Source organism: Rattus norvegicus, chromosome 6, assembly GCF_036323735.1.
Source record: "Rattus norvegicus strain BN/NHsdMcwi chromosome 6, GRCr8, whole genome shotgun sequence".
In the NCBI taxonomy this organism is placed as follows: domain Eukaryota; kingdom Metazoa; phylum Chordata; class Mammalia; order Rodentia; family Muridae; genus Rattus; species Rattus norvegicus.
In genome coordinates, this window is record NC_086024.1 from 77,385,209 (window position 1) to 77,411,409 (window position 26,201).

Here is a 26,201-nt window from a genome sequence, read left to right on the forward strand (position 1 = left end):
GAAGAGTGCTTGCCAGGTAGATTGAGGCCCTCCATCAGCGGTTCTCAATCTTCCTAAGGCTGTGACCCTGTAATACCCTGTGTTGTGGTGACCCCCAACCATAAACTTTATTTTCATTCCTCCTCCATAATTTTGTAATTTTGCTACTGTTGTAAATGTCTGATAGGCCCTTGGGAAAGGGGCATTTGACCCCCGAAGGGGTCACAGGGTCCAATGGTTAAGAACCACATTCTAGATCCAAGAAAGAAAAAAAAAAAACGCACACAATCTAAATGCTCGAATCAAAGATATAAAATCCAGCAAATCTTTCCTGCCAGAGACAATGAAGATGGTCCGACCATTACAGAGGAGACTGAGTTTATTGAACATGTGTTTGGTAAGCCGTTGCTTACTGTATGTTAGCTTAGGTGCTGGGAACATGCTGCATGGATCAAAAACGTACAAAATCCCTGCCTTCGTTGTGTTTAACACTCTAGACATCATAGGCTACAAGACAATAAACATAATAAATAAGGAAATGACATTGTAAGTTAGAAGGTGGGAAATAAAACAAAACAGAGCCATGGGGGAAGGAATGACAGTTCTTCCTGGACACTTTCCCAAAAAAAAAAAAGTATCAACTTCTTTCTTGGAAAGTCTGCATGGCTGAACACGATGAAATAAAACACTCTCGGGTCTGTGCTGCTTGTGGGATTCTAGCAAGGAAATTAAAGAGGTTCGAAAGATGGGGAAGTAGCAGCGAAAACTAGGATGGCTAACTTCCGTAAAATGGGTGTTTCGTACAGAGTTCTGGGGGAAGCGGCACCTGCATCCTGCAGCAGGAGAACCTCCCACAGTTCTAGGAAATTCCACAACACTGGCTGCACTACCAACCAGTTGCTCTCAAGGATCAAGACGGCTAAAGCGAGGCTGGCAGAGCAGACAATGTGGGAGAACTCGATAGCTTTGAGGTCTTTTTATTTCCATATCTTTTAAGAGTACAACATGCTGTTCTTAGCCATGAACGAAGAACAGTTAAAGGGAACATGATGAAAGGGGGCTGTCTGCACTTCCAACCACATCTCCCTCTCGAACTGCTCACCGTATGCATGGTTATCGCATACCGCTAGGCTTTGCTCTTCCCACAGAGTTAGCAGAAGCTAAATTACCAGGACGCTTCCTGTCCTCTCATTTAACTTCAAATTTCAGTACCAGAAAAAACAACCCAAACTACCTGGTGAGTTTTATTCTCTGGATAATTAGGATCCCCAAGTAAGAAGTAAAAATGGAGCATACAGGCTGGGGTCGTCTTCGACAAGAGAGCATCAATTTAGCAATGACCTTCAAAAAGAACAGGTTGTAGGACCAGGAAAAAGGAGCATCCACCGTGGGACACTTATAAATCGATCGCTATGACAGCAGCCCTTTCTAGAGGCGATAATGTCATCAGGTTGTCCGTAATCGTCCAGTCTCGGGTTAACAACATCTGGAAATAGTTCAGATCTTTCTCTTTCTTGCTGTTAGGGTTTCAAGGGTGCCTCTTTGTGGCATCTGTCACCAGTTTATTTCTTCGCAAACCTCCTCCTATCAGACCAGGAAGTATGCATAAAGTGCGAACACGAGGCAATCCTGGGCTGAACAGCTGCATTCCCATATCTATCCATTCCCAGATCTATCCGTTAAACCGCTGGCCAGCTAGGATGTCTGCAGGTGTTTCTGGAGTTAGCAAATGAGTTCATCCGGCAAAGAGAGTGTCTGGAGGGCAACGCATTCCCAGCAAGAAAACACGAAGTACCACAAACAAGGTAGGGAGCCAAACGATGCAGGCGGTAGGCAGGGGATTGGACAGAGTCTTTGGATCTTGACACTTAACATTTCAGGAACTGTCACTAAACGAATGCGCCCAGCGGACTTCACACCACCGTCAGTCTTTAGCAAGAGCAGATTCAGTTTTTCCTGGGTTGGAAACAGGGAAAAACAAGTTAGGGAGTCAAATTTGATGAATTATGTCAGTCATCAAGTCTCCCTCTCCCTCTCCCTCTCCCCCCCCCCCCCACTCCTCTAGTAAAAAACATCCCCTTTTATAGAGCTAATTGAGATTCCCAACAGAACTTTGTAAAGCCATCTTTTCTTGGCATTTGATAGGTACAGAGGTCATGACTTAGGTAGAGTTACGTCAATTTCTTTATGTAAAAATACATTTTATTTATTTGGCAGTAAAAAGAATTGAACCCATGACATGCCACACGTTAGACTAGTGCTCCAACTGAGCGACATCTCTCGTTTTCCGTTTAGGACGTCTTAGGATCAATTCAGTATACTAACACTCAGTTACTCGAAAGAGGGATACAGGACACAGCATTTCCTGTATTCAGAGGGACAGAAGTTTACCTTTCCATGAACCAACTTGGTAGGATTACTGCTTTCGTATAACTTTTTGGGGAGGCCGGACATTACAGAGGTCAGGCTGACATCAAATTCACGGTCCCCCTGCCCCAGTCTAGTTGGTGGAGCCCCTCGTGCTTGTTCCGCCAAGCTCAGCTTAGCATAGCCAGTATTGAGAAGCATGGCTTATGAATGCTGGCTGCGGATGCCAGGAACGATGTGAAATCATATCGGTTTGATAGTGTGAGAGCCCTACTTCTTCTATACCGAGCCACAATCCCATACCACTGGCACTAGGATCTGTTATACTTTTATATTAATGCTAAATCCGTGAGCAAAATTTTATATTAGACATGACTGATTAACAGTCACAATAAAAAGTTAATTATTTCTGTCTATTACAAACCATCCCACAGTGAGTGGACATCCCAAGGGGCAATGTCCCATGCGTGTCCTTCTGATTCCTCTAAGAGCATGAAAGTCAAGGCTTTAGGTATCGTTACACATGAAGCTAAGTCACGACTGAGACTAAACAGTGTCATTACAAAAGTATAAAACTAAAGTTGCAGAAATGGCCAGACACCTACTAGTTAGATTCCTGAATTTCTTTTTGGCTTCTGCCCTTTCTTCAGCATCGAAGTACCAGACAGTCATGGCGTACCTGTGGAAGAAACACACGTGCTATTGGAGACCACCAAAAGCTTTGAACTAACTCTGTGAGGCTCACAGTAAAATCACTTGCAAAACCACCACCGTTTTAATGTACAAGTGTTTCCTTGGGACGGATTCTGTTTAAATGCTGTGTAACACAGGCGTTCCGGGGACTGCCAGGTCCTGCTCCGAGCACTGGGAACTCAACGATGCTATCCCTAGAAACTTCCCTTAAGAGCTCAGGCTCCAGTGACTGACTGGAGGGGTAAGAATGCAATGGGCAAAGGTAATCTGCCTAGGAAGGCCTGAAAGAGACTTGCCCCGCAATAGATGGAGACCCAAGATGACGGAAGAGAACAGAGAAGGGGAGGTAACAACATCCGAGGGAAGTGTTCACAAGTAGCTTTGTCCACCCTAACTCTCGCCCTGCTTTCTTTAGTTTTCAGCACCGGTGCCAAGACTCAGCTCGGTACTGATACCTTTGGGCTTTCCACTGCTCCTGTTACTTGCTTTAGTGGAAGGGACTGTAATTGGCACTATCTCATGCTTGGATTTTTAAACCTTCTACTTTTATAATTATCATTAGCTACAGTACTTTCCACGGCACCCCACCCCATCCCCAACTCAACCCCCAGGGACTTCTGATCACTTTTGCTAATGTTTCCTCTATAAAGTTGGTCACAGTGGGGCTTGGAAGTAACTAGAGAATCCTGCCACAAAACAGGGTCCTATTATTGAACCCCATAAAACAAGCCGCAGGTAGACTTCAGCGGCAGCGACTCGTGGCCTGTTTATGCAGAGCATGTCACAGTGTGACTGAATCTGTAACTGGAGCTCAGGTCAGGATGTCTATAGGGCTATGCAGAAGGCTAAGCTTGATAATGCTGAACACCATCCTTCCACAGCTTTCCCACCTCAACACCCTTCCCAGGACAAGCCCTACTCCACACCACTCTGCTCCCTGCCTGGCCCGTGGTGTGGGAAGAGAAGGGAGAACTCAAGGCAGAAGAGGAGTAAATGCTTTTATCGGCTTTCTAGATTAAGATTACAATTCTAAGTTGTTCATTGACTTTAGAATTCTGCTTATCCATGTGCCCGGGTGGGGGTGGGGGAGGGAGGAGGGGAGAGAAGGAGGGGGGAAGAAAAAAATAAAAAGGAAAAAGGTTTTAAGAACATTGAATTATGGTCTGGGGTCTATTCAGTTGATAGAATGCTTGCATTGTGTGCCTAAAGCCGTAGCTAACATCAGAAAAAACTATACGCAGTGGCCATGCCTATGACTGCAGCACTTAGGGGGTGGAGGCAGGAGGATCAGAAACTCAAGGTCATCCTCTGCTATATAGTGAGTTCCAAGCCAGCCCAACAAGAGACCTGTCTCAAGGATGCATGGATGGATGGATGGATGGAGCAAACAAAACTATAACATCCAATTGTTACTGCATGGATGAGGCTAGCCCAGACACATGTTAAGCTATAGAAAGAGTTGAAAAGGAAGTAAATTCAAGACAAATTCCCTTTTCCTTCCCAAGGTTCTTTCTTTGCTTCAACTGACTGTAAATTCACTCAAAGAAGCAGAACTTGACACGTGGTAACGGGGGCCAGCTCAACATTAGCTCTGTCTGTTCCCTGATGCTTTTGGGACTTAAACCCTCGAACCTCCAAGTGCTGGTATCACAGGAGTGAACCGCAAAGCCCAGGCAACTCTAACTTTTTCTTAATGGTCGAGAAGGAAGGGACAGAAGGACAGGGGAAAACATTCTAAGGGACTGAGACTGCGGTATGCACAACTCACAGAACAGGAAGTTAATAGTTACTTTAAATTGAAGTCAGATTTGTATGCTAATGAATCCCAAGGAGGCTCCTTCAATTTCCATCACTCCAAACAGGTTCTCTCAGTTTTGGGGTGTACCCAGCACTTCCTTATATAGGACATTAGTTTTCAGGAATCTAGGGTTCGTATGCACCCTAGAAGAGGAACTGTGACCCCCACCTCTTACCTGGTGGCATAGGAGGGCTGAACTTCATGTGGATTCCTGCGGTCTGACCAGAAGAACAGGAGTCTATCAAAAATGGGCTCCACGTCTGCTACAAATGATTTTCCTTCTGGAAATATCCGCAGGACCCCTCCATGTAACTGAAAACCAAGAAGATAATTAGTTATTTCCTGGTCTCACAGGAGGTTTATCAGCAATGATGTGTTACCTCTATCCTGGAGAAATACCACCCATACTTCAACTTTAAGTGGGTTTTGGCCCATAACTATTTATTCCCCCTCATACTTTGGAATTGAACTTGTATCAGACTTAGCTATAGACAGTTATATTCAACTTCAGTTCAGCATCTTCCCATTCCCACGGTCATGAAGGCCACAGACGCAAAATAGGACAGTCGGAGCACCACACAAAACTGTCCAAGTCAGACTGCTTCAATCTACGCCCCCCATACAGCTGCTCCTGTAATAACTATTTATGGCTGACCTCTGAACTCTTCAAATGCCCTCTGACCCCATTGACTGGACCCTTCCGTGACCTTTCACGCCATGCTATCTGCATCTTGTTGAACATCTATCCGTCTCCTCAGTTGCCTTTTCTTTTTTCACATGAACAATCTACTTGTCCTACTAGAACAACTAGCTATCTTCTTAATATTTGGCACTAATTCCATAAGTAGGGGTTTGGGGGAGGTAAGACATAAACAGTGGAGACCGGCTATTAGAAGCTATAACTCCCTTAAAGCCACCGGAAGGTTTTACCTAGTTAGAAATGGCATGCTCTTTTGATCTGAACTCAGAACACCTCTATCTGCACCTTCTATAACATATAACTCCCCAAGCTACACACATATGCGCACGCGCGCACACACACACACACTCACACAGACACTCACGCACAGACACAGGCATGCAGGCACACACTATTCCACAGTACCTTGGCGTCCCAATTCTTATTCAGGTAGTAGATACAGGTGATACAGCGGCCATCACCATTGGGGTTGTCCACATGACGAACATAACCTGTTCCATTTCCTGGATAGCAAGCCACCATCGCCTGTGGAGACATTCCAGAGATGCTGTTTAAAAAAAGTGTAGGTAGTCTCCTCCCACAGCAGAGGTACACAGTGCATACATTTGGATTACGATCAGAACATAAAACGAACACAAGGTAATCTTTGGTATGAAAGCTTAACAGGCGGGCCCGGCCTTAGGACTTGGTGCAGGGTAAGTGATCTGGTAATATTCCCACGTTCTAGAACACTGAGAACTTCCTAAAGAAACCCACCCACATCATCAACAAGATGCTTGCCTTTCTTTAATATTCCTTTGTGGAAAAGCAGGTTCCGGGTTCCCATCCAAGCCCCATGAGATCAGAATCCAGAGATATGAGAGGCAGGCATAGTATAGTGGGCACGGACATGTAAACGTTAGTACTCAGAAGCTGGGGCACAAACATGAGGCCAGCCTGGCCCACAGAGGGAGACCCTCTCCAAAAGGAAGGAAGGGACAGGGTGTGCAGAGAGGTTAAACGAAAGAAAGAATCTTTGGTGTGGGGCTTAGGGACTGTGCTTGGTTAGCAGTGCCCCACGTTGTGGAATTACGCAGGTTTTCTTACAAAAACGTGTCTGATTCTAAAGGGAGTAAAGGTCACTTACTCAATAAAAGCTTAGGACCGCAAGAAAAGAGAAGGGTCAGTGGAAAGCCAGACCTTAACACTTAACGAGTCAGCACACACAATACAGGGAGATCTCTTAGAAGGGGAAAAAAGCCATTCATTTATGTAAATATATAAATAGACATACATAAATCAATGTAATATATAAATAAATGTAACACACACACACACACACACACACACACACACAGAGGAATGTATCCCTAAATCCTATGTTCTTCCTGATGATGGTTAACCCTATACCCTCAAGGTGGAAGAAGAAAGCCACCTAGAAAAATCCTAACTGAGAATTACAATTACAGGTTAATATGCCTTTGTTGTTTCATGGGGGAAATGTAACAGAGGTGGGGGTGGGGTAGAGAAGCAAAATATAAAACCTATTCTCATTACAAGACACAACTATAATTTTTAAACATTATAGGGATTTGGAGTATGTAAGGAAAACATCGGAACTAGTAAGGAGAGCCCGAAGCTTCCCTCGTACCTCAGTTACCCGTGCAATCTTGGCGTTAAGGAGCACCAGACACAGAGGTTTGTCCACTGAAAAGCTGACAGATCATATCAGTGTGTCAATGAACTTGTCGACGGTTCTTTGCTACCAGAGTGCATGCTACCCAGCTTAACAGCTTTCCTTCCTCTGATTTGAAAGCATACTTTCAGACATATTTAGGGGTCTGGGTTGTAATACTCCTTGATAAATAGCAAGGTTACTTCATGAGGAAAAGGAGTAGTCTGGAACAGCCCCAAACTAAGCCACTGGCAGTTCAGGGAGCTGGTTCCCAGTAGAGCCTGAAAACAGAGTTGGGCCTCACACACACTGCGTGCTGGAAGCTCAGTAGTGGCCTGGCTTTGGAATGAACTTAAGTTAAATCAGAGGCTATCTGTACTTGACCATCCTCGCAGCGAGCGACCCCTCAGCTGGCCTCTGGACAAGCCACTGTGCTGTCCTGTGTCGAGCTGAAGTTGCTCTGTTAGCCAGAACATTTCCCCAAAAGTCGGGTTTTGAGGTGACTGTAATAAGGATTTGACAAATGGTATTACCAAATAGATGGCGGCTCGAAAAAGAGGCGGTTGTGAGCAGCCAGAAGCGGCTGGCCTGGCCGCAGAGGAAGAGACAAGTTCCCTAGGACATAGGGAATCACCTATTCCTGGAAGCAGCGGGTCGTAAGTGTGTGAGGGCCAACAATGAAAGCCACTTAGCACAATGACTCCATGATTCCCCCACCATCCCAGTCTCCCCACTACTGGGCAGACTTAAAAAAAAAAAAAAAAAAACCAAAAAACCGCCTGCTGTCAGTCAGTGTTTCAGCTTTATATTCCGAAACAGCTCTGCTCCCAGAAAAGGTCAGCGGTCTGGATGCCTGCCATCTACCTCATCTGCAATCGACTGTGATCCCAGGCTCCTTCCTGTGATGAGGGGGGCGGGCTACATGGTTTATATCGATTGCCGATTTGACAGGATGTAGGATCACCTTGGAGACAAATCTCTGTTGGTGTTGGGGATAGATTTTGTAGATTGGGTCAATTGAGGTGGGAGACCTGTCCTAACTAAAGAAGAGAGAAAATGAGCTGCCGCCAGCATCCTTCTCCCTCTGCTTCCTGACTGTGGAATCACCGTGTCCAGCTGCTTTGAGCTGCGCCATGACTTCCTGCCACGAAGCACTGTGCCCTGGGACTTGAGCCAAAGTAAATCCCTCCTTCCTTCAGCTGCTTTTGTCGGGTGTTTTGTTACAGCAATGAGACAAGTAATTAACACAGTCCTCCAATGTCCAAAGAGAAGACTTGATCTAAGCTCAGCACGTTGTGAAGAAAGCAGTGTCCTGTAGGACATTAAGACGCACGCACAGGCTTTAGAACTCAGCGCGAATTAAAGTACAGGCGGGAAGTACAGACAGTTCCCACAAACGCACCCTCCACTAACTGCTGCAGGTATAAAACAGAGAATGTGCTGGCACAGTGCCTTGTGGACTTGCCACTAGGACACCCCGCTATTTGTGAGCATACATGTTGTTAAGGGAAGGAAGAAATCATTTTTCTGGCCGGAGTGCAAGTCACCCTCTCTCCGATTCCAGAAGCCATGTGCATCACGTTTAAACAATGAGAGGAAACCACGGGAAGCTCAAAGGTCCCGCCGCAACCTTGCTGACCAATTGTACCACTGAGGTCTCTGGCTGAGTGCCACAGGAGATGGGTTTTGGCTTGAACACATTCATTCCCCCAACTGTCTGCTGGTCCTCGACAGGATCTCAAACTGTGAAGCTATGGATGCACTGATAGGCAAACCTCAGGGACGAGTCATCAAGCCCATGCCAATTTGTGCACGGGGCAGTAACAGACTCCGGAAACTGATGGTTTTATCAGATCTGTTATCTAAACCTCATCGAGTCTGTAATGAAGCCAGAGAGCAGGTCAGAGGGAAACACTGCAACACTTCATGTTTTATGGGAATGAGGAAGGTATCTTATTATAGGGCTTTTTTATTGGCAAAAACTTCCTGGCTTGACCAATACTTGAAATCTGCAGCACTTTAATAGCACATCCGTGTCCCTTTGGTAGCATGGTGGCTGTGCCCCGATTCTAGTCCTGGGTTTGCAGATGAATCAGCATGTCCTGATTCTGCACGTTCTCTGATGCATCACCAACCCCGGCACCGGCCCCTGAACAAACCCCCATCCCCCAGAGGCCTCCCCATAGCTCTGTAGCAACAGGAAATGAGAGGAATGAACCAGGTGTTCCCGAGCTGGCTCTACACCAGAGATCTGTGCTTCAAGACACCTCCGTGGTCACGTTCAGGCGAGAGGTGTACAAACACAGAAGAACTGTATAGCAGAATCCAAATGTAAAATCTACTTTACAAATGCCACCAGCGGAAAAGAAAACCATGCATCTGTTGAAAGCTGTGGGAGAATTACAAAAACAAACAAACAAAGAGCCAAGTGCAGAGATCAAGTCCAGGATGCATACTCCAAGGCCTCGACTGGATGCTCTATAGCGACCAGCCACAGCCTGACGGAGGACACAGTTTTAAAACCAGCATCAACAGCCTCGCCTGTTCACTCAGCAATAATGCTCATTTCAGACAGTGTACTTAGCACTTCTCTACGGACCGACCATACCGCAGACTGGAGGGGGGGCAAGCAGTACAGTCGCACCATACAAGACAGCCTATGCCATGACTCCTAGCCCCTCAAAAAGAAAGAAGCCATGCTATGTGTTTTTATGAAAATGTATATACACATATAAATGCATATGTATTATATATGTCTCTCTCTGCCTCTCTCTCTCTCTCTCTCTCTCACACACACACACACACACACACACACACAAAATGCTTGGGACTTTGGAATCAGATTCCTTCGTATAACTTGATCTTTACAAATGCAAAGTTGCGTTTATGCAAATTCTTACTCAGCAAAACTAAAAAAAAAAATCCGATCATTTCATTTACAGAATTCACAATTGATATACAGATATTGTTTAAGCCTGACACAGAATCACATACCTGATACTCAAGTTCCTAAGGAGGCTGAAGCAAGAGCATCACAGATTTTACAGTTGCCTGCCCTACAAAGGGAGCTACGGTCGTAAAAACAAAAAGCCAAACAAAGAGTCAAGCCAAGAACAGTCGAACATTAAAGTTATCCGGCTGAACAGCCTTCAAAATTGAGTCTACAAACACATTGGACCTCTTAGCTACTAAACAGATACTAGCAAAAGCTTTGTAAGAATGTTTTCCCTTTTCTTTTTTAAGAATGTTTTTTAATTCTTCTTTGGGAGGGGGGTGGATTTAATATTATTGCTTAATTTTGTCTCTATGGGTGTGAAGGCACCGGCACCGGCACCGGTGCAGAGGCTGGGAGGCATCAGATCCCACTGAAACTGGCAGTGTCCTGGGTGCTAGGAATCAAAGGCAGGTCCTCTGTGAGAGCACATACACTCTTAATCACTGAGGACCATCTAGCTCTCCCGCCCTCGGATCTGTTTAATTTAGGGTGGTTCTGTTAAAGAGACACTGTCTGGTAGAAGAAGCAGGAGAGGGAGGAGGTGGGGGAAGAGGGAAATGAGGAGGGGGAGGAGAGGGCAACAATGCCAGAGAGAAGAAGAAACAGTTTAAACTCAGTGAACATGGCACAGCCTAGGTACAGGTTACCAGCGCTTAAATCTCCTTGTGCCTCAGCTAACTCCTCTGTAAAAATGGGAAAGCAAACTGAAGTAAATAATCCATGTAAAACTCATAGCACAAGATCTGGGATTGCTTTCATTGGCATCTAGAGTAATGGGGGGTGGGGGGCCCTTTCCTTCTTTTCCCTCCGCTCTACCCTAAAGCACAGTCAGACGCGTCGAGGGTCAGGAGAAATTAAAGGAGGGCACACACCTTCATCAGCTTGGACAGAAGCCCAGTGGGAGAGAGCCACAGCTGAGCTCTGTGGCTTGAAACAGTCTCATTGGGATTCAGGTGACAAGGAGGGCTAGGTGACACGTACTGGCAGTGTTTTTAGGGTCTGTGAGCGGAGGAATGGAAGTCAATACTCGGGGAAAACGGATTGTGCTCAGCGAGTATTTTAACTCACACAATGAATGTGGACGGTGAGCAGGGCCAGCTGCCCCTTGAACACTTCATGAAACTCACTGGTAAAGGTACCTGCTTAGGCAGGGCCCACGAGGTGACACACAGAGGCAGGGGCAGGGTGATGAATGACTGAACAGAGGCCTATACGGCGAGCAACAGCCTTAAGTTTGAATTTCTCCTGTTTAAAATGGAGAATAAAAATCTCTGGATATCCAAATGCTTTCTGCAATGGCCCAACCACAAAGACCAGAGGGAACCGGCAGAGTAGAAGAGGCACGGTCTTTGCGAGGTTTGTTCCTAAATGCATTTCTTCAGTTAAAGACAACTGAAGCTGGCATGTCAAGTTACGTTCTGGATTTGGCTCTGACAAGGAGCCAAAGAACGCCAAATATCCTTTACAGATTAAATGCAGAGAGCCTGAGGTGCTGACTGAAACTGCAGCTCTAGCCCTCAGCCACCTTCCTCCTCCACTGAGGGCTTGTGTTCTTCACGGACACCAAAATTAAGTTCCTACAACACTAGTGGCTGAGAGCAGTGGGTTGACTTTAGGAAATACGTCTGCTCCCAAGCTGGGCTACCCAAGCTCTATCCTTGGGAGCAACAAGGAGAATGGAGAGATCGAACTCCATTTGTCCTCTGACCTCAACGATGCACAGCACAGCCTGAATGTGCCCGTATACATTCACACGTATACACACACACACACGCACACAGACACACACACATGTACACAGACACACACACACACGCACACACACATACACACATACACACACGCACACAGACACACACACACGCACACACATACACACATACACACACACATGCACACAGACACACACACGCACACAGACACACACACACGCACACACATACACACATACACACACACACACACACACACACACACACACACACGAGCGCACTAACGTGAAGGCCTCTTGATAAGATGGCAACAGTAGTCATGGAAAGTCTTTTCTAAGCTTAGGAAAATGTCACCAGCACAAGGTTCACAGTAGCCACCAGCTGAGCCAGCCATATGAAATGGAACAAAAAGGAAGGTCTGGATATGAAGAAGAAACCACACTAGAAATGCTTTAGAAATATTTTTTAGTGGCTTCTTAAACTCTTCTTATTATGATTTGTGTGCATGTACGTGCGTGTGTGTGCGTGCGTGTGCGTGTGTGTGTGTGTGTGTGTGTGTAAGCTTCTGTGTACACACTCAGAGGCCAGAGGACAACTGGCGGGAGTCACTTCTCTCCTTCCCTGTGAGTCCCCCAGGACTAAACTCAGGTGCTCAAGCATAGGGGTAGCAAGCTCCCCGACCAGGTGGGCCACCTCACTGCCCAGGTTCAGAATTTTTACAAATGTATTTCAAGCACTTATGGGGTAAAGAAAGGAGCTGAAGGCAACTCCAGCACTCGGAGAACAAAGGTAGGCGAGGGCTCAAACTGTCATTAGTTATCTTAGCATCTTGCTTGTTATCCCTATCAAAGGTTCCGATCAGGCCCTTCCATTTCCTCCCTTAGAGTGCCTCTGGTTAGAGGCCAACGTGACCCAGTGAGGGGAAGAAAAGAAAGTGTGGTTTGGTGGGCAGCAGCATGGCTGTGTCCAGCTCCCCCCCACTTTTCTTCCCAAAGTTTCAAGATGACAGAGTCCAGGGCACGTCAAGTATATAGTCCTTTTCAACCAACTCCAAATCGCTCATGTTCCCTATCTGTCTGGTCTCATAAGGAAAACTCCTTCTGCCCGCCTCACATGCCTGACGCTCACACTAAAACCAGCGCCGTTCCCTGACCCCACACGCCCAGAGTACTGCTACACATTAACACCACTGCCAAGGCGGTGTGGTGATGTGCGTGCCCTTCCACCTGAATTGCACAACCAAGAAGGAACTTCAGGACTTTTGCAAATGGGTGTTACAAACGGCTGAGTTCCTTTGAAGTGGGTCTGCCTGCCCTTCCTGTTCTGGCTGGGGCACTGCACCTAGAAGGGAAGATTAATTCACCATCTTCACTTTCCAGCCACTCCTCGGTGAACTTGGCCCTAGCTTCCAGATCAGACAAACACCAGCAATTATGCCGAAGATAACCACCTATGTAGTTGTTCTGTGATATTGATGAGTTAACAGGTACCAAGTACCAGCATCGTCTTTTGAGATCTTCATGTTAAAGAAACTGGCTCCTGATCCACACTCTAAGAAACACTCACGAGGGTACATAGACACCGCCCCCGCACGCACACACAACACACACATATGTCCACAAGTTTGCACAAAACTATGGGAGACCACAAGACTATAATATCTAATGGTATCCCGTTGAGATTCCACTGCGCAGAGGGTCCCCGCTTTGTGCACAGAGTTCTGAGTGAGTCACTCTCCCCCAAGGAAGCCCCTGAAACTCTCAGGAGACTGGGGCTTGAAGAGACAATTTTCACTCCTTTCTCAGCTAGAGCTAATTCCTTGGCTTGAAGGGGATTCTTCTAAGTCCTGCAATTAGGCACAGTAAACAGGCCTGGTAACATCCACATATCAGCGCAGGCTGTCTGGGTTTGGGAAAGCAGCCCTTCCCGTGGAGGTCTGGCTCTAGGCCAGCTGGGAGATGACTGAGTGACAGGGCTACGTGCGCTTCGTGAGAGTGGCGGCCAGCCCACACCCGAGCACACCGCCAGGCAGCCAGGGGAGGGGACAGACTCTGGGGAGCCCTGGCTCCTCCCCCGCCGTTCTCCAGTCACCAGAGAAAGGCTTTCAGCAAGGGCTTCCTCCTGGCAATTACAAAATCAGCCAGGCCAGCAAGCCAGAGGACACTGAGAGGAGTGGTTAGCCATCTCTTTCCCAAGGCTTTGGCCCAGATGTTAGCAGATGTCACTTCCTAAAGCTTCAGCGCCCAGGTAGCACTTCCACAGAACCTGTCTAATTGCCTGGTTACTGGAAGGGTGAGCAGAAGCTTGCCCAGAGTCAAGGCTGTTGTTCACACGTTCTCAGAGGGAGTCATTAACCCAGGTTATTACACGGACCTAGAGGTTACCACATGTCCCTGGAGAACAAATGCATTAGTCACCAGAAAGGCAACGTGGGGTTGGGACTCACAGCATTTGACTTCCTTAATGTGAGAAACAAAACTTATCAGAAAAATCAAACTTCACCTGTAGTGCCCTGAAGACCACACACAGTAGAGAAAGGCCACGCCAGCTGTGGATGGGTCTCTGTATGCTTCCTTCTTAAATCAATCCCAAAGAACAGGAAGGAATTCACGGCAGTTTAAATGTGAGCCGTAAGAAAAGACTTTATTAACAGATACAGCTACCAATCAAATGTCCTGGGGTGAGGGTGGGGTGGGGTGGGGCTTCAAGCAACACTGATTAGATAGGAGAATCCTAACTTTGCATTCCAGAGCTTAGGAAAGAAAACGCACCCACTCTAAGATTCCACAACCCAGAAGACAGTGCGGTCGGAACTCAGGAGACGCAGTGCTCACATGCAGTTACTGCACGAACACTCAAGCAGGCTGAAATCCAAAGCTTAACAAGAAAGCCATCTAAGACGCAAGACTAACTAGCTTGTCCCCAAGCTTTCTGGGGGAATTAAGGTCGTCAGTTCTATGTAAGGTACAACCCCAGGACCTACCTCAGATACCAAAATACATGCTAAAGTCCTCCACATAAAATGGTGTGGAGAGTCGGCCTACCCACACCTTCCCATGTTCTGTCTGTAAGTCATCCCGAGGTGACTTAAATACCTTATAGAATGGCATGCAAATAGCTGTCAAGCTCTATGGCTTAGGAAATGACAGGAAAGATCTGGTGGCAAAGCAGCAGCGCTGGCTTGTGTTACCACTGCAGAAACAACCCAACCCCATCTCCCCACACAGGCCCCTGGGCTTTCCCCTCCCTCTCCTTTCCCAATGCCTACTCCCCATGTTAGCCCAGGGCCATTCCCCAGCCAGTTACGCTGTCCTTCCATGTTCTGGGATGTTTGGGGATTCTTTCTAGCATCTTCCTTCATTAGGTCATGTCAACACAAACTATGGTTCCCAAACTGGCTTCAAAGTCAACTGATAAATGGCCAATTCAGAAAAAAATTTTTTTTTCTTTTGAAGAAACATAAAAGTTCATAAAAGAAAATGAGAAACACCAAGTAAAAGCATCCCAGGGAAGAGATCAATTTTCCCTGCGAGGGCATGAAGCTAGTTTGGGAGACATCTGAACTCTGCTACTGGCACATTAATTAGAATTCACAAGCCGCAAAAACGTCTACAGTCACGTTAATTAGAATTCACTTGATGCAGACTGCTGGCTTAAAGCGGGGCGGGCATCCAGAAGACCTTTACCAGGGGTAGGAGGAGGGGGCTTCTCAGAGAGGAATGGATGCCTCTGTGGTTTTGAGGAATGTAAAGGGAACTAGAAATAAGGATGCCTGGCTCCAAGTCAAGCAATTAATTCAATGGGTCCCAAAGTTCCTCAAAGACAGCTATGGACCCAACAGACAAGTTGTAGGGAACTGCCAGGTATGACCCCACATACTGGTAATCCTGGTCTTTAGCAGAAGCCTAAGGTCCTGGTCACAAGTTCAAGGTCAATCTGGGCTTTCTATCTAAACCTACTTTTAAAACTGCAAAACCCACAACCAAAAGTGAGAACCAAGAGTCAGACTCCAGGAAGGGACTGGATGTCACAAAGCTAAGTAGGGGAGCCAGTGTTCCGAAGTGCCGACTTTCCACCACTCAACACCGCTTCCAAACTACCAAGGGAAGTGATATCTGAAATAAGTGCTGTTCTTTCTGGAGGGGCCAGGAATGACACTGCCTTCCTTCGACTCCAAGATAAGCAATGCAGAATCAGGGTATACTGGGTCAAGCCTGGCATCTCAGCACTTGGGACATGGAGAGGATCCACAGCTCAAGAACACCTCCCCACCCCCACCCCAGCTAAGAGTGGGTTCAAGACAGTAGAGGCAACCAGACTGACATCAAACAAACAAAACACAACAAAACAAGCAACAAAGAAAGAATTCTAAGTTCTTCTGAATTGCCAAGCATACCTTCCAACCCCCCAACTGGAGAAAAAAATGAGGCCGTCCATTGGAAGCAAAATGGCAACCACACCCTGATTTCTACTGAATCACACCTTCCATTCCAGTCAAGATATTTCAGGGCAGACAGTCCTAAACTTTGGCTTTCTCACGCCCTTTATAGTCAGGCACCTTTATTCTGGAGGGCTAGGGGTTCTGGGCTCCTACATGGTATCCATATTTGGAATATATAGATAAGTTTTCAGAGACTTGGCTGATTGCAAGACACTTGGAACCACCAAAATGACCATGAATCTTATTTGTTCCTTTCTCCCAATCTGTGGTCATCGCCATTTACTTTCCCCTTGACTTACCAAGAGGGAGGGAATCAGTTTCAAGCTTCCTTCCAACTATAGTCTCAAAAAATGAAGTTTATCACCACAAATAGAAAAGCCACAGTCAGGGGTTGGGGTAGAGCGCTTGCCTAGCAAGCACAAGGCCCTGGGTTCGGTCCCCAGCTCCGAAAAAAAAAAAAAAGAAAAAAAAAAAAAAAAAAAAAAGAAAAGCCACAGACGTGTACAGCATGGTTGTTCCCCCAAAATCTCACAAGTAAATGAAAAAGCTTGTCTCCTATTAGCTTTAGCAACAAATAAATAAGCCTGGATTTAATCAACTGAAATCTTGCTAATAGAGGAACTGGGAAAAGACCCTCACTACGCCTCATGAACTTCCCAGGGTAGCTCTCACCCTAGCCTATCAGAGACTCATCCAGAGATTAGGTACGTCTAGAGAAACCCAAGAATATGTGCTTAGAGCCAATAGTGATACCAGCCCAGAACCTCTGAGAGCCACAGCTATGCCAGGCCAGAACCAAGAGTGTGTAGAGCCTCCTTTTAAATGCTTGAAGGTGAAAAGGTCAGCTGTGCACTGGTTAGTTTTGGGAGCCCGGTGGCCAACAGGAAACTTTCTGTACAAGCTTTGTCCCCGCCATCCTGGAGCAGGCAAGAAACACCCAGCTGTTTTTCTTTGTTCAGCATGCTATCTGTGCTAAGTTCTGCCTCTGAGGACAACCATCAGGCCAAGGCTGGGGTCTGACTTTAGGAACAAGTCTGCAGGCCCCAGGAATCCATGGGAAATCTAGTTTCAGTTTTCATCCAATTCCGTGTACTCTTGGAAGCAGAGAATACTGTACAGGGGTAGAGAACAGACTTGCCCAAGAGCAGGACGGAATCAGTGAGATGAAATAAAATGTAAGGTTGCTGTCTAAGGCCCAGTAAGAGATGCCACCCAGATCTATAAATTCAAATGTAAAATGTTATTCGATCACCAAGGGGTGGGAGATGTTCTGAGAGAGACCTCCTTTGGAGACACAATGCCTTGGGTCTGGGCTTCTTATTTCTCTGAGGCAGATCTGTGAAGAAGCTGCCAGGATATAGGAGTGGCACAGAATTCCCCAATGGAAGACAATAACTTGCAAAGCTAAGGTTCTCCTTTGGAATGGCCCCTCGAAGCTTGTCCAGTGAGAAACCATGATGCAAACTCCTTTATCTCCTAGCAAATCATATGTGCTTTAAAAAAATTACACACCACACACACACAAACACACACACACACACTGACATCCATGGAATTCAAAATTCCTTTCAAAGATGAAATATAGCCAACCATCTATAATCTTAGGAAACTGTATACACAAAGCACAGTGGTCTCCGGGCCCAGGAACTTCTACATTGAAGGGGGGCAGAACAAGCGGCCGAAAAATGTCCTGGAGCCATCTAGGCAGGAGACGGATAAACTTCCCAAGACTGGCACTACTCGGCCTGGGAGGCATAGAGTGCGTGACAATGGAGAGGCTGGCTTGCCATGCCTAGCAAATCCCGATCTGGCATTTCAGAGTGGAGGGATGAAGGCAGTCGGGAAAGATTGAGTGTAAAGGGGCCAGAGGACGTCAGACGGAAGAGGTCTCTTGATTCAGTGGAGGTTCCAAGGGTTATTACGGTGGACAATGGGAAGGGAACCGCACTGGTTATCATCCTGCTTTTAAGAATGGCAACTGCCTAACTAGTGGGGAGCCTGCAAGACCAGATTCTAGCAAAGGCAGAGGGGAGGGGTTAACAGAGAAGGCGAGAAGCAAAGGCAGCCACTCTTCTTCCTTAAGGATGTCTCCTGAAGAAAGAAAATTCTAGGTGAAAAGGAAATTGGAAAAACTTGAGGTTCCACAGTGAAGCTGAGAACAAGCAAGCAGCAGCATGGGCAGCATGGGCCCAATTCTGACCAGCGCGTGTCCCTGGCTAAGTGGTGAAAGGAGGGTTTGATGGCCTATTCAAATCACTCAAATTACCCACAAAACAAGAATATGAAATGAAATGAATATGAAAGAAGTTGGAGCTCTTGTTGTTTGTTTGTTTTAAAAAAGGTATCAAATTGGCAAGAGGAGGGGTTGGTTTTGCATCCCTGAGGTTGGGGTGAGCTGGGGGAAGGCGCTTTACTAGTGAATACCAGAGGCAAGCTTAGGACAGCATACAAACTACACCTCCAAACATCCGGACAACTTCAAGCTGTAAAAAACAGGTTGTGACGGCACTTGGAACAGAGTTTCCCATTTTGTCTTCTGACTGGCAAATAATTCAGACTACTACCACACCGTTCAGTTATACATATTTGGGGGTTATTTTTGCTTCGAAAGGCAAAAATGATTAACGTGAGATGCATACATTATTTTCGTTATTTTTCTGGTTGATGTGACCAAATACCTGACAAGAAGCATCTGAAGATAGGAAAGGCTTGTTTCCTGGCCAGGGGAGGCTAATGGGAAGAGAGTGAGGACGCTGCCCAATGGCCTACAGCCAGGAAGTGAGCGTAGATAGCATATGAGGGCCTCCAAACCACAGGACCCTCCCCCAGTGACCCACTTCCTCCAGCAAGCTCCACTTTCTAAAGGTTCTACAACTTTACCAAACGGTGCCAACTCAGGAATAAGTGTCCAGATACCTGAACTTATGGAGGAGGTAGTGTACATCAAAGCGACAACACATGTTTACTCTAAAACTTGGGCAACATTATCAATGTGCCTTCTAAAGAATCAAAAGTTGGGCTTGCCTTAATAAGAATGTATCAATGAGATGGGAGCAGGGAAAGAGATGCACAGTTCGCCAAAACCGCGGGCAGAAACTCATCCACATGTGAGTATCAGAAGAGGAGGCAAACCGAAGCCAGTGCTATATTGGTTTAAGATAGAAATAACCAGGAGAAAAGGGTACAAATCCTCTGTATAATTAACCAAGCTCATTAATCTTACTTGGCAAACACCCACAGAGCTACGAATCCAAGCCAAAGCAATGGTTCCTGGCCATCTGCCAAAGTTGAATTCTTTAGTCTGGCATCATAAAATGATCTGTCTGTTGTATTTACAATTCCGGTACCTCTGAATTCAGCCACCCACTGGGCACCCAGCAGATACCCAGCAGAAAACATCAAAGCTATCGTATGTGTCAGAACATGTGCATCTGACAAACACCAGAGAAAAGTGACAAGTATCTCGAAGCATTACTTAACAGTCACAAAACGGTTACAAAAGAATCATCATCGAATCTGTGGCTAAAATAACTTTTAAAAAAGTGTCCACAGTAGGAACTTGTTCACTACTCTTTGGTCTTCAGTGGGCATAAGTTAAATGCCCTTTGTTTACTGGGCACCAGAGAATTCAGCCAAAAGCAGATACCAAGCTGACCAAACAAAGTCCCAGGTGAGCAGCCTTCTGAGTCTTGTCCTGAAGGACACGTCGTACTGTGGTGCTTGGAGATGCTCACCAGACAGTTCTGTTCGGTGAAAGTCTTCAAGCCTCTGCACATTGTCTCCCATATATGGTGTGCTCTCAGGATACAGTCCTCGGATGCAAAGCTATTTTTATTATTAAGAAAAACTAGTTTCCCTAGCCGGAGTCAGGAATCAGGAGAGGATTTACCAAATTTGCGTAAGCTGTCAGAAAGAGAAATTGTTCTGGGACATTCAAAGGACCGTTACAGAGATAAGTAATGTAATTCTACCATAAAGGTGCTTAGCATTTTCGGTCTGAACCATGTTTAAAAATCTCAAATAAAATACTGAATTCACATAGCAGAGTTCATCAGTTAGTCCTGGGCCACATGACCAGATGACCCAGCCCCAGCCTTCGAGGCACCTGTTCCCACAAGCCCTTCTCGGGGACTAATGAAGGACTCCTCTCCTAGGAGAAACACCTTTCTTCCTGAATGAGGGACCAGATACACACACAACACACACACACACACACACACACACACACACAGGAGAGACACCTTTCTTCCTGAATGAGGGACCAGATACACACACACACACACACACACACACACACACACACACATATTAGGGGCTGGAGACATAGCGTCACCATAAGCAGGAAGAACTCCTAAATAGCCACACAGCTTCCTTTATGTTCCCCAAGTCATTCAACAACACAGACCATAAAATCACCCTCCACAAAGAAAGGATTCCCTCTTAACGAGGCTGTGTTCTAGAAATGATTTCCTCAGAAGTTTTTTTGACCACAGAGATACTACAAATCTCTGTTCTCTAAGGATCACACCTTGTCATGGGCTCCGACAACCGTATTTGTGACATATAATTCTATGCTTTCACCACCCAAGGCTCATAGTTCCCCAGAGCTTCGGTCAAGGCCATCTAGCTTTCTCCAGGGCAGTGGAAGCTGTCGTTCAAGCTGCAGGCCATCTCAACCTAACAGCTGAAGCAGCCATTGTAAAGAATCATCTTGAGCCACATGTGTGGAGCAGCAGCAAAGGCTGGATTAGAAGGAAAGAGGGGAAGAAACACAGAACAGAAACAGAGAAAAAAAAAATAAAGGTCTTAAAACTCAGAGAGTTTGCACCAGCTGGGTATGAAGGTTCCATGTTTATGGCCCCAGCCCTCTGAGACTCCTGACTGCATTTCCTGCGCTTGGGTCCTGAGAGAAATCAGATCGGCATGGTACATCATCCCATTTTTGCTTAGAGTAATTTCCAACCAGCATAAGTTCCAGTAAGTGACAACAAGCATTAACACTAACAGAAGGGTGGGCCAAATAGCTGCTCCACAAGGGGAAAAGCAAGCCCATGCCCCGGGGCTACACTCCTTCCTATTCATTAGCCCCACGAAGTTCAGTCCTCTGCAGTGTCTCCAGGAAAAGACAGACCTGTCTGCCCACAATACAACCTTTTCACCATTGTCCACAGACACCCAGGTCAGGGTCCTAACAACCAGTCTAGCAATACTTCCCCCGACGACAATGGAAAAACTAACCCAATCCTTCACTTGCACCTCGAACTCACTCAAGTGGCCCACTTCCATAGTGTGTGTTGTGTGTCTTATGGCTTGAGACACAGTTAGCAAGGAACTAGACTGCCCTACAGTTCTCATGGATTTGTGAGTGATCTGGCTCACAGGAGTCCTGCACAGAAACTCAGAGACACACGTGCACTTTTGGGGTGCTAAATAGGAAGGCCTGACATTACAACCAGACTTGAGTCAGACCAGTCTGGGTGAGAATCTCAAACCTCACCTGGAGCTTTTAAACAAGGACGAAGACTGGAAATTCTAAGAATTTTACATGTACTGTCATAAATTTCTTCCTCCCAAAACCTTTAAATTATTGTTTTTACACTTGATGTAACCCAAATGACTTAACTTATCTAAGACCACAAGGCTTAGCAACCCCAACCCTCCCCCAACCTCCTTCTAAGACTGCCCCTGGTCCCTGACTGTGAGAGACTTTGGGTCTAGTATTTAAGTGCTTGAATCTGGTTTTTTTTTGGGGGGGGGGCTCAGAAAAATAAGTAAAATCAGTTCAGTGCTGAGTAGAGAGAGAGAGCACCAGGCAGCGCAAACTGCTCGATACACGGTATTTATTATTGTTAGAGTTCCCAACTCTACACTCTACAGTGAAGGCTTCAGGCAAAGGGACATTTGGTTCTATAAATTACACGTTCTCTGGAAAACAGCCATTGCAAGCTCTAGGCAGCCAAAGAAAAAGGGAGCAAATTATAAGCAGTATTTATCTTGGATATGGTCTAGATCTCCAGAAGGGAGCAGTAACAGATAACCATTGCTGGTTGGAAAGCAATGACCACACTTGAGGGTAGGGGGCGCCATGATACTCCTCAGGACCACAGGGACCTGCATTCCCCAGAGGGACTCCAAACACCATTTTGCTACAAAGGCAAAGCAGACAATTTCTAACACACACACATGCACGCACATGACAGGGACATGACTACTAAGAGTTCTCCCATGGTTTAGGTCTAGTAAATATTTTTGTTTATTCTCAACACCTTTGTAGTCCTGCTCATATTATCCAATGACCCTTACAAGTCCAGTTTAAAGAAAAAAAAAATGTAATGAGGGTGTACGAATCCATAAGTGCAATGCATAGAAATTTAAAGTTTATTTAAAAAAAAAACAGTTTAAACTAAATGTACAAACTGGCAGTTGCTAAAATAGCCTGGGGGGAGTTCATGCTAGCCTGTCTACATGTGTGTATGTTTGAAATTCCCTCAATCAAAAGTTATAAATAAGTTTAAAATCAGTACAAGTTCTCTCTGGTTCTTTCCCCTGGAGCCATAAGCAGGAAATTAAGTCTATCTATATCAGTACTGTGGGAAGCAGTACAGAATAAAGGACACCGAGGGAGGAAAGGCATGTAAGAAAGAAAACAGGCCAAGCGAAAGGAAGCAAGGGTAGCCCCTATAGACAGGATGTGCCTTGACAATGACTGTATCACCAGTAAACTCCAAGTAAGGGACCCGAGGCCATGGGCGTCCTTACAGAAGTGAATCAAAGTTTTACATTAAAAAAAAAAAAACTATAATAGTTGTTTGTTGAAACTTGGTTTTTTGTTGTTGTTGTTTTAGTTTTGGTCCTAATTAGCCAGGAAATAGACCAATCTAGAAGTGGACTTTGTGAAGGGTGTGAAGGAGAGCTTTGTGCCAGGAACAGTCAAGACAGCCAGAGCCTGGATAAGACAAGATGCCTCTTCGGTGGGTAGGACAGATTCTCACAGCTAGCTAAAAAGTTACTTGGTTCACCCTGGGATCTACGGAGCTTGCTCTCCTCACCCTGGATGACTAAGTACTTTTCCCATTCCCTTTGAATTAAATTCTAGCTCAGGGTCCTCCTGTCATCCACTAAGTCAAAGCTAAATAATAAACTACGTTAGGGACCCGACTTACCATCAATTCTAATCTCCCTCAGAGAGGAAACATTATTCCTAAACCTCTCGGGGGAAATTCTTTAACAGCTAAGCTTGGAAGAAACTTTACCAAACTGATAGTGTCATTTGGCCTTTCAGGTCAAAGCCACGAAAGTGCTTACCAGTACAGAGGTGAAGCCCAGGGTTATCAGCGAGCTTATTTAGTGCAGAAACACTCCTGATGAAAACACAGATGATCCAGTCTACCACCAAACTGATAGAAGGGAAAAAAAACACCCTACTATCACTCTCTAACAGAATTCAGGTAACTCTGCACTACCTCCAAATCAAACTAACACTTAGAGATCAACACTTTCTCTCAGAGTTTCTTCGGATCTATTCATGAGGACGCGCGACGGAGTCCCTTCACATCCTCCGAGTCTGAAAGTGGCCTGCAGCTCCCTACTCTACGTGGGTCAATGCTCCTCAGCTGCCATGTTCTACCTTGCTGGGCACCAGAAGAAGTTTTCATGATTCTGAGAGTCCCTTGACCAGCAACAACAGATGGGCAAAGTTCTCTGAATTGCTCCTGGAGAGAGGGTTTGACTATCCTTATTGGAAGACATGGTCAGGAGAGAGACTAACCCAAAGAAACGTTACATGCACCGTCTCAACTCCTCCACCTCCTACTGGCCTACCTGCCAATCTACCTGTAAATGTTTTCAAGATAAATCATCACCATCCACTGCCGCATTACTGGCTACGTGAGCAAAAGCAAGCTTTCTACCCAGAGGTACTTCTCCACTCTCTTCATGAACCTTATCAGATTGTCTGAGTGGACTTTGCCATGAGTTTATAGGAAAAGGCGATGCGTGGGGCTCGGCACAGGAGAGAATTTTCACTAGGGCAGAGGAGTCTAAGAATTCTGGGCCCCGGGGCTCAAAGGCTGCGCGCAAAAGTGGAGTCTTACTTAACCTTTTCGCATTAAACTCTTCCCTTCCACCCTACCTAACTCTACAAGCCAACTGACACAAGGCAAAAATTACACTTGCCTCTAGTAGAGTTAAGAGTGCCTCTGTGAGCTACTGTGGAGGGCAGTACCGGAGGGCTTTAAAGCAGGCACTTCAGATCATGGACACGCGTGTCGCAGTGTTTGGAATATCTTTTCCCTCCACCAGCCAGTAGTCCTTGAGGTCATCACCAAAACCAGAGCAATTCTTTCAGAGTCAGCAGAAGCTCATCATCACGAGACACCTGAGCCCCTTAACGTGGACTTTTGCTTAAGGAGTTAGGCCGGGAGGTGGAGGGGACGCAAGTAAGGCAGATAAGGCAAGCTGACTTCTTGGTTAAAAATCAAAGTTCGATGCAGCCCAGCCAAGGTGACACAACACTCCGAACGAAGGCTTCCCGTCCCCTGCGGCGCAGCTGCGGCTGGGCACACGCACGCATCCTACCTTGGACCGCTCCTTGACATAGTATTTGCCCAGGCGGCTCCCGCAGTACAGGACCAGCCTGTCGATGAGGGACAGGAGGAAGTTGATGGCCTCGCAGCCCTCCTCGTTGCCCCCGATCCACGTGATCTGGTCGCCTCGCAGGTGCCGCTTGGAGACGCCGGCGCGGGGCCCCGCCAGCTGGCCGTCACGCAGGGCCCCGTTGTAATGCAGCTGCTTGACTCGCTCCAGTACGCAGTCGCCCACCACCTCGCCTAGGAAGTTGTCCAGGTAGCAGAAGCCGACCTCGTGCAGACAGGGCACGATGTACTCCAGGGCGATCTTCTCCAGATCCAGCCTCATGATGTGTCCCAGAGGCATCTCGCTCACAGAGCCGAGGCGGGGGACCCCCAGGGTGCACGCACCGAGGGCTTGCCCAGAGCGAACGCACAGCGGAGATGCAGAGAGCCGGGCCGGGGGCTCTACCACCTGCGGCAGCCACGGTCCCCGAGCCACTTTAGCTGCAAAGGCGGGGAAAGTTGCTTGAAACTCTGAAGAGAAGGGAGTCCCGCTCTGAGACCGGCAGGAGTAGTGTAGAGTTCTGCCACCCAGCGCCGGACTGGCCCAGTGAGAAGTCGGAGGGCCCCTTTTGGAGATGCGGAGCCACCGCCGCGGCGGCCGCAGCCCGGGGAGGAACGAGAGGAAGCCCCGCCTTGACCTCAACGTCATGGTCCCGCCCCCGGGACTGCCCTCCTCCTGGCCCTTCCCCTTGAGCTGGTGCTGCAGAGCATCTGGGCGAGCTCCACATTAGCTAACCTGTGTGTGACCGGAGAAAGGACTGGATTTTTTTTTCAATGCTCTCTGTTTGCATATTGATTTGCATTAAATCCCCTAACAAACTTGAAAACCTGGATCTCAAGTCTGAGATTCACATGAACAGTTTTTTGCCACTTTCTGGGCTAGTCACCTCTCTGGTGACTTTATTTCTTAAACATTGAGGTCTAAGACCTATCTGATGTCTTTCCTTCCTCTCCTTTCCTCTTCTGTTTTAACCAAAACTGACTGATCCATTAACAAACAATCCCCTTGACCTTCTCCCACCCGGTGTGCCAGGCTGGTGTGTATCTCTGAGGAGGGGGTGGAGGACAGGGAGATAGGGAGGCACTCCGGGAAGGGACAGTGTTGCCAAATTCTGCAGACTTTTGTATTTCGCCCTGTGGGAGATGTTCATACTCAAGTTTTTTACTAAAAGGTTCTGAAATTCTCCCTCAAAATCAATCGTGTGCTCCCCAAAAGAAACACTGTTCCA

At 46.6% G+C, this 26,201-nt stretch overlaps 1 protein-coding gene across 1 annotated transcript; it reads right to left on the reverse strand.

Moving 5' to 3' along the window:
* Positions 1-340: 340 nt before the first annotated feature.
* Egln3 (egl-9 family hypoxia-inducible factor 3) lies at positions 341-25,807 on the reverse strand. Its single transcript, NM_019371.2, has 5 exons — positions 24,917-25,807; positions 5,943-6,062; positions 5,013-5,149; positions 2,952-3,025; positions 341-1,935 (listed from the first exon to the last, which is right to left on the reverse strand). Exons 1-5 carry the CDS (start codon positions 25,619-25,621, stop codon positions 1,904-1,906), a joined length of 1,068 nt encoding a protein of 355 aa, NP_062244.2. The 5' UTR covers positions 25,622-25,807; the 3' UTR covers positions 341-1,903.
* Positions 25,808-26,201: the final 394 nt, after the last annotated feature.

Bases quoted from the DNA above. Each gene is read 5' to 3' on its own strand.
- Egln3 (NM_019371.2), bottom strand. From the start codon at position 25,621: ATGACGTTGAGGTCAAGGCGGGGCTTCCTCTCGTTCCTCCCCGGGCTG. The intron at 5,150-5,942 runs GTACTGTGGAAT...CTTGGTTTTCAG, and splicing joins ATAAGAATTGGGACGCCAAG to TTACATGGAGGGGTCCTGCG. The intron at 1,936-2,951 runs GTAGGTGTCTGG...TTTCCAACCCAG, and splicing joins GAAATTCAGGAATCTAACTA to GAAAAACTGAATCTGCTCTT.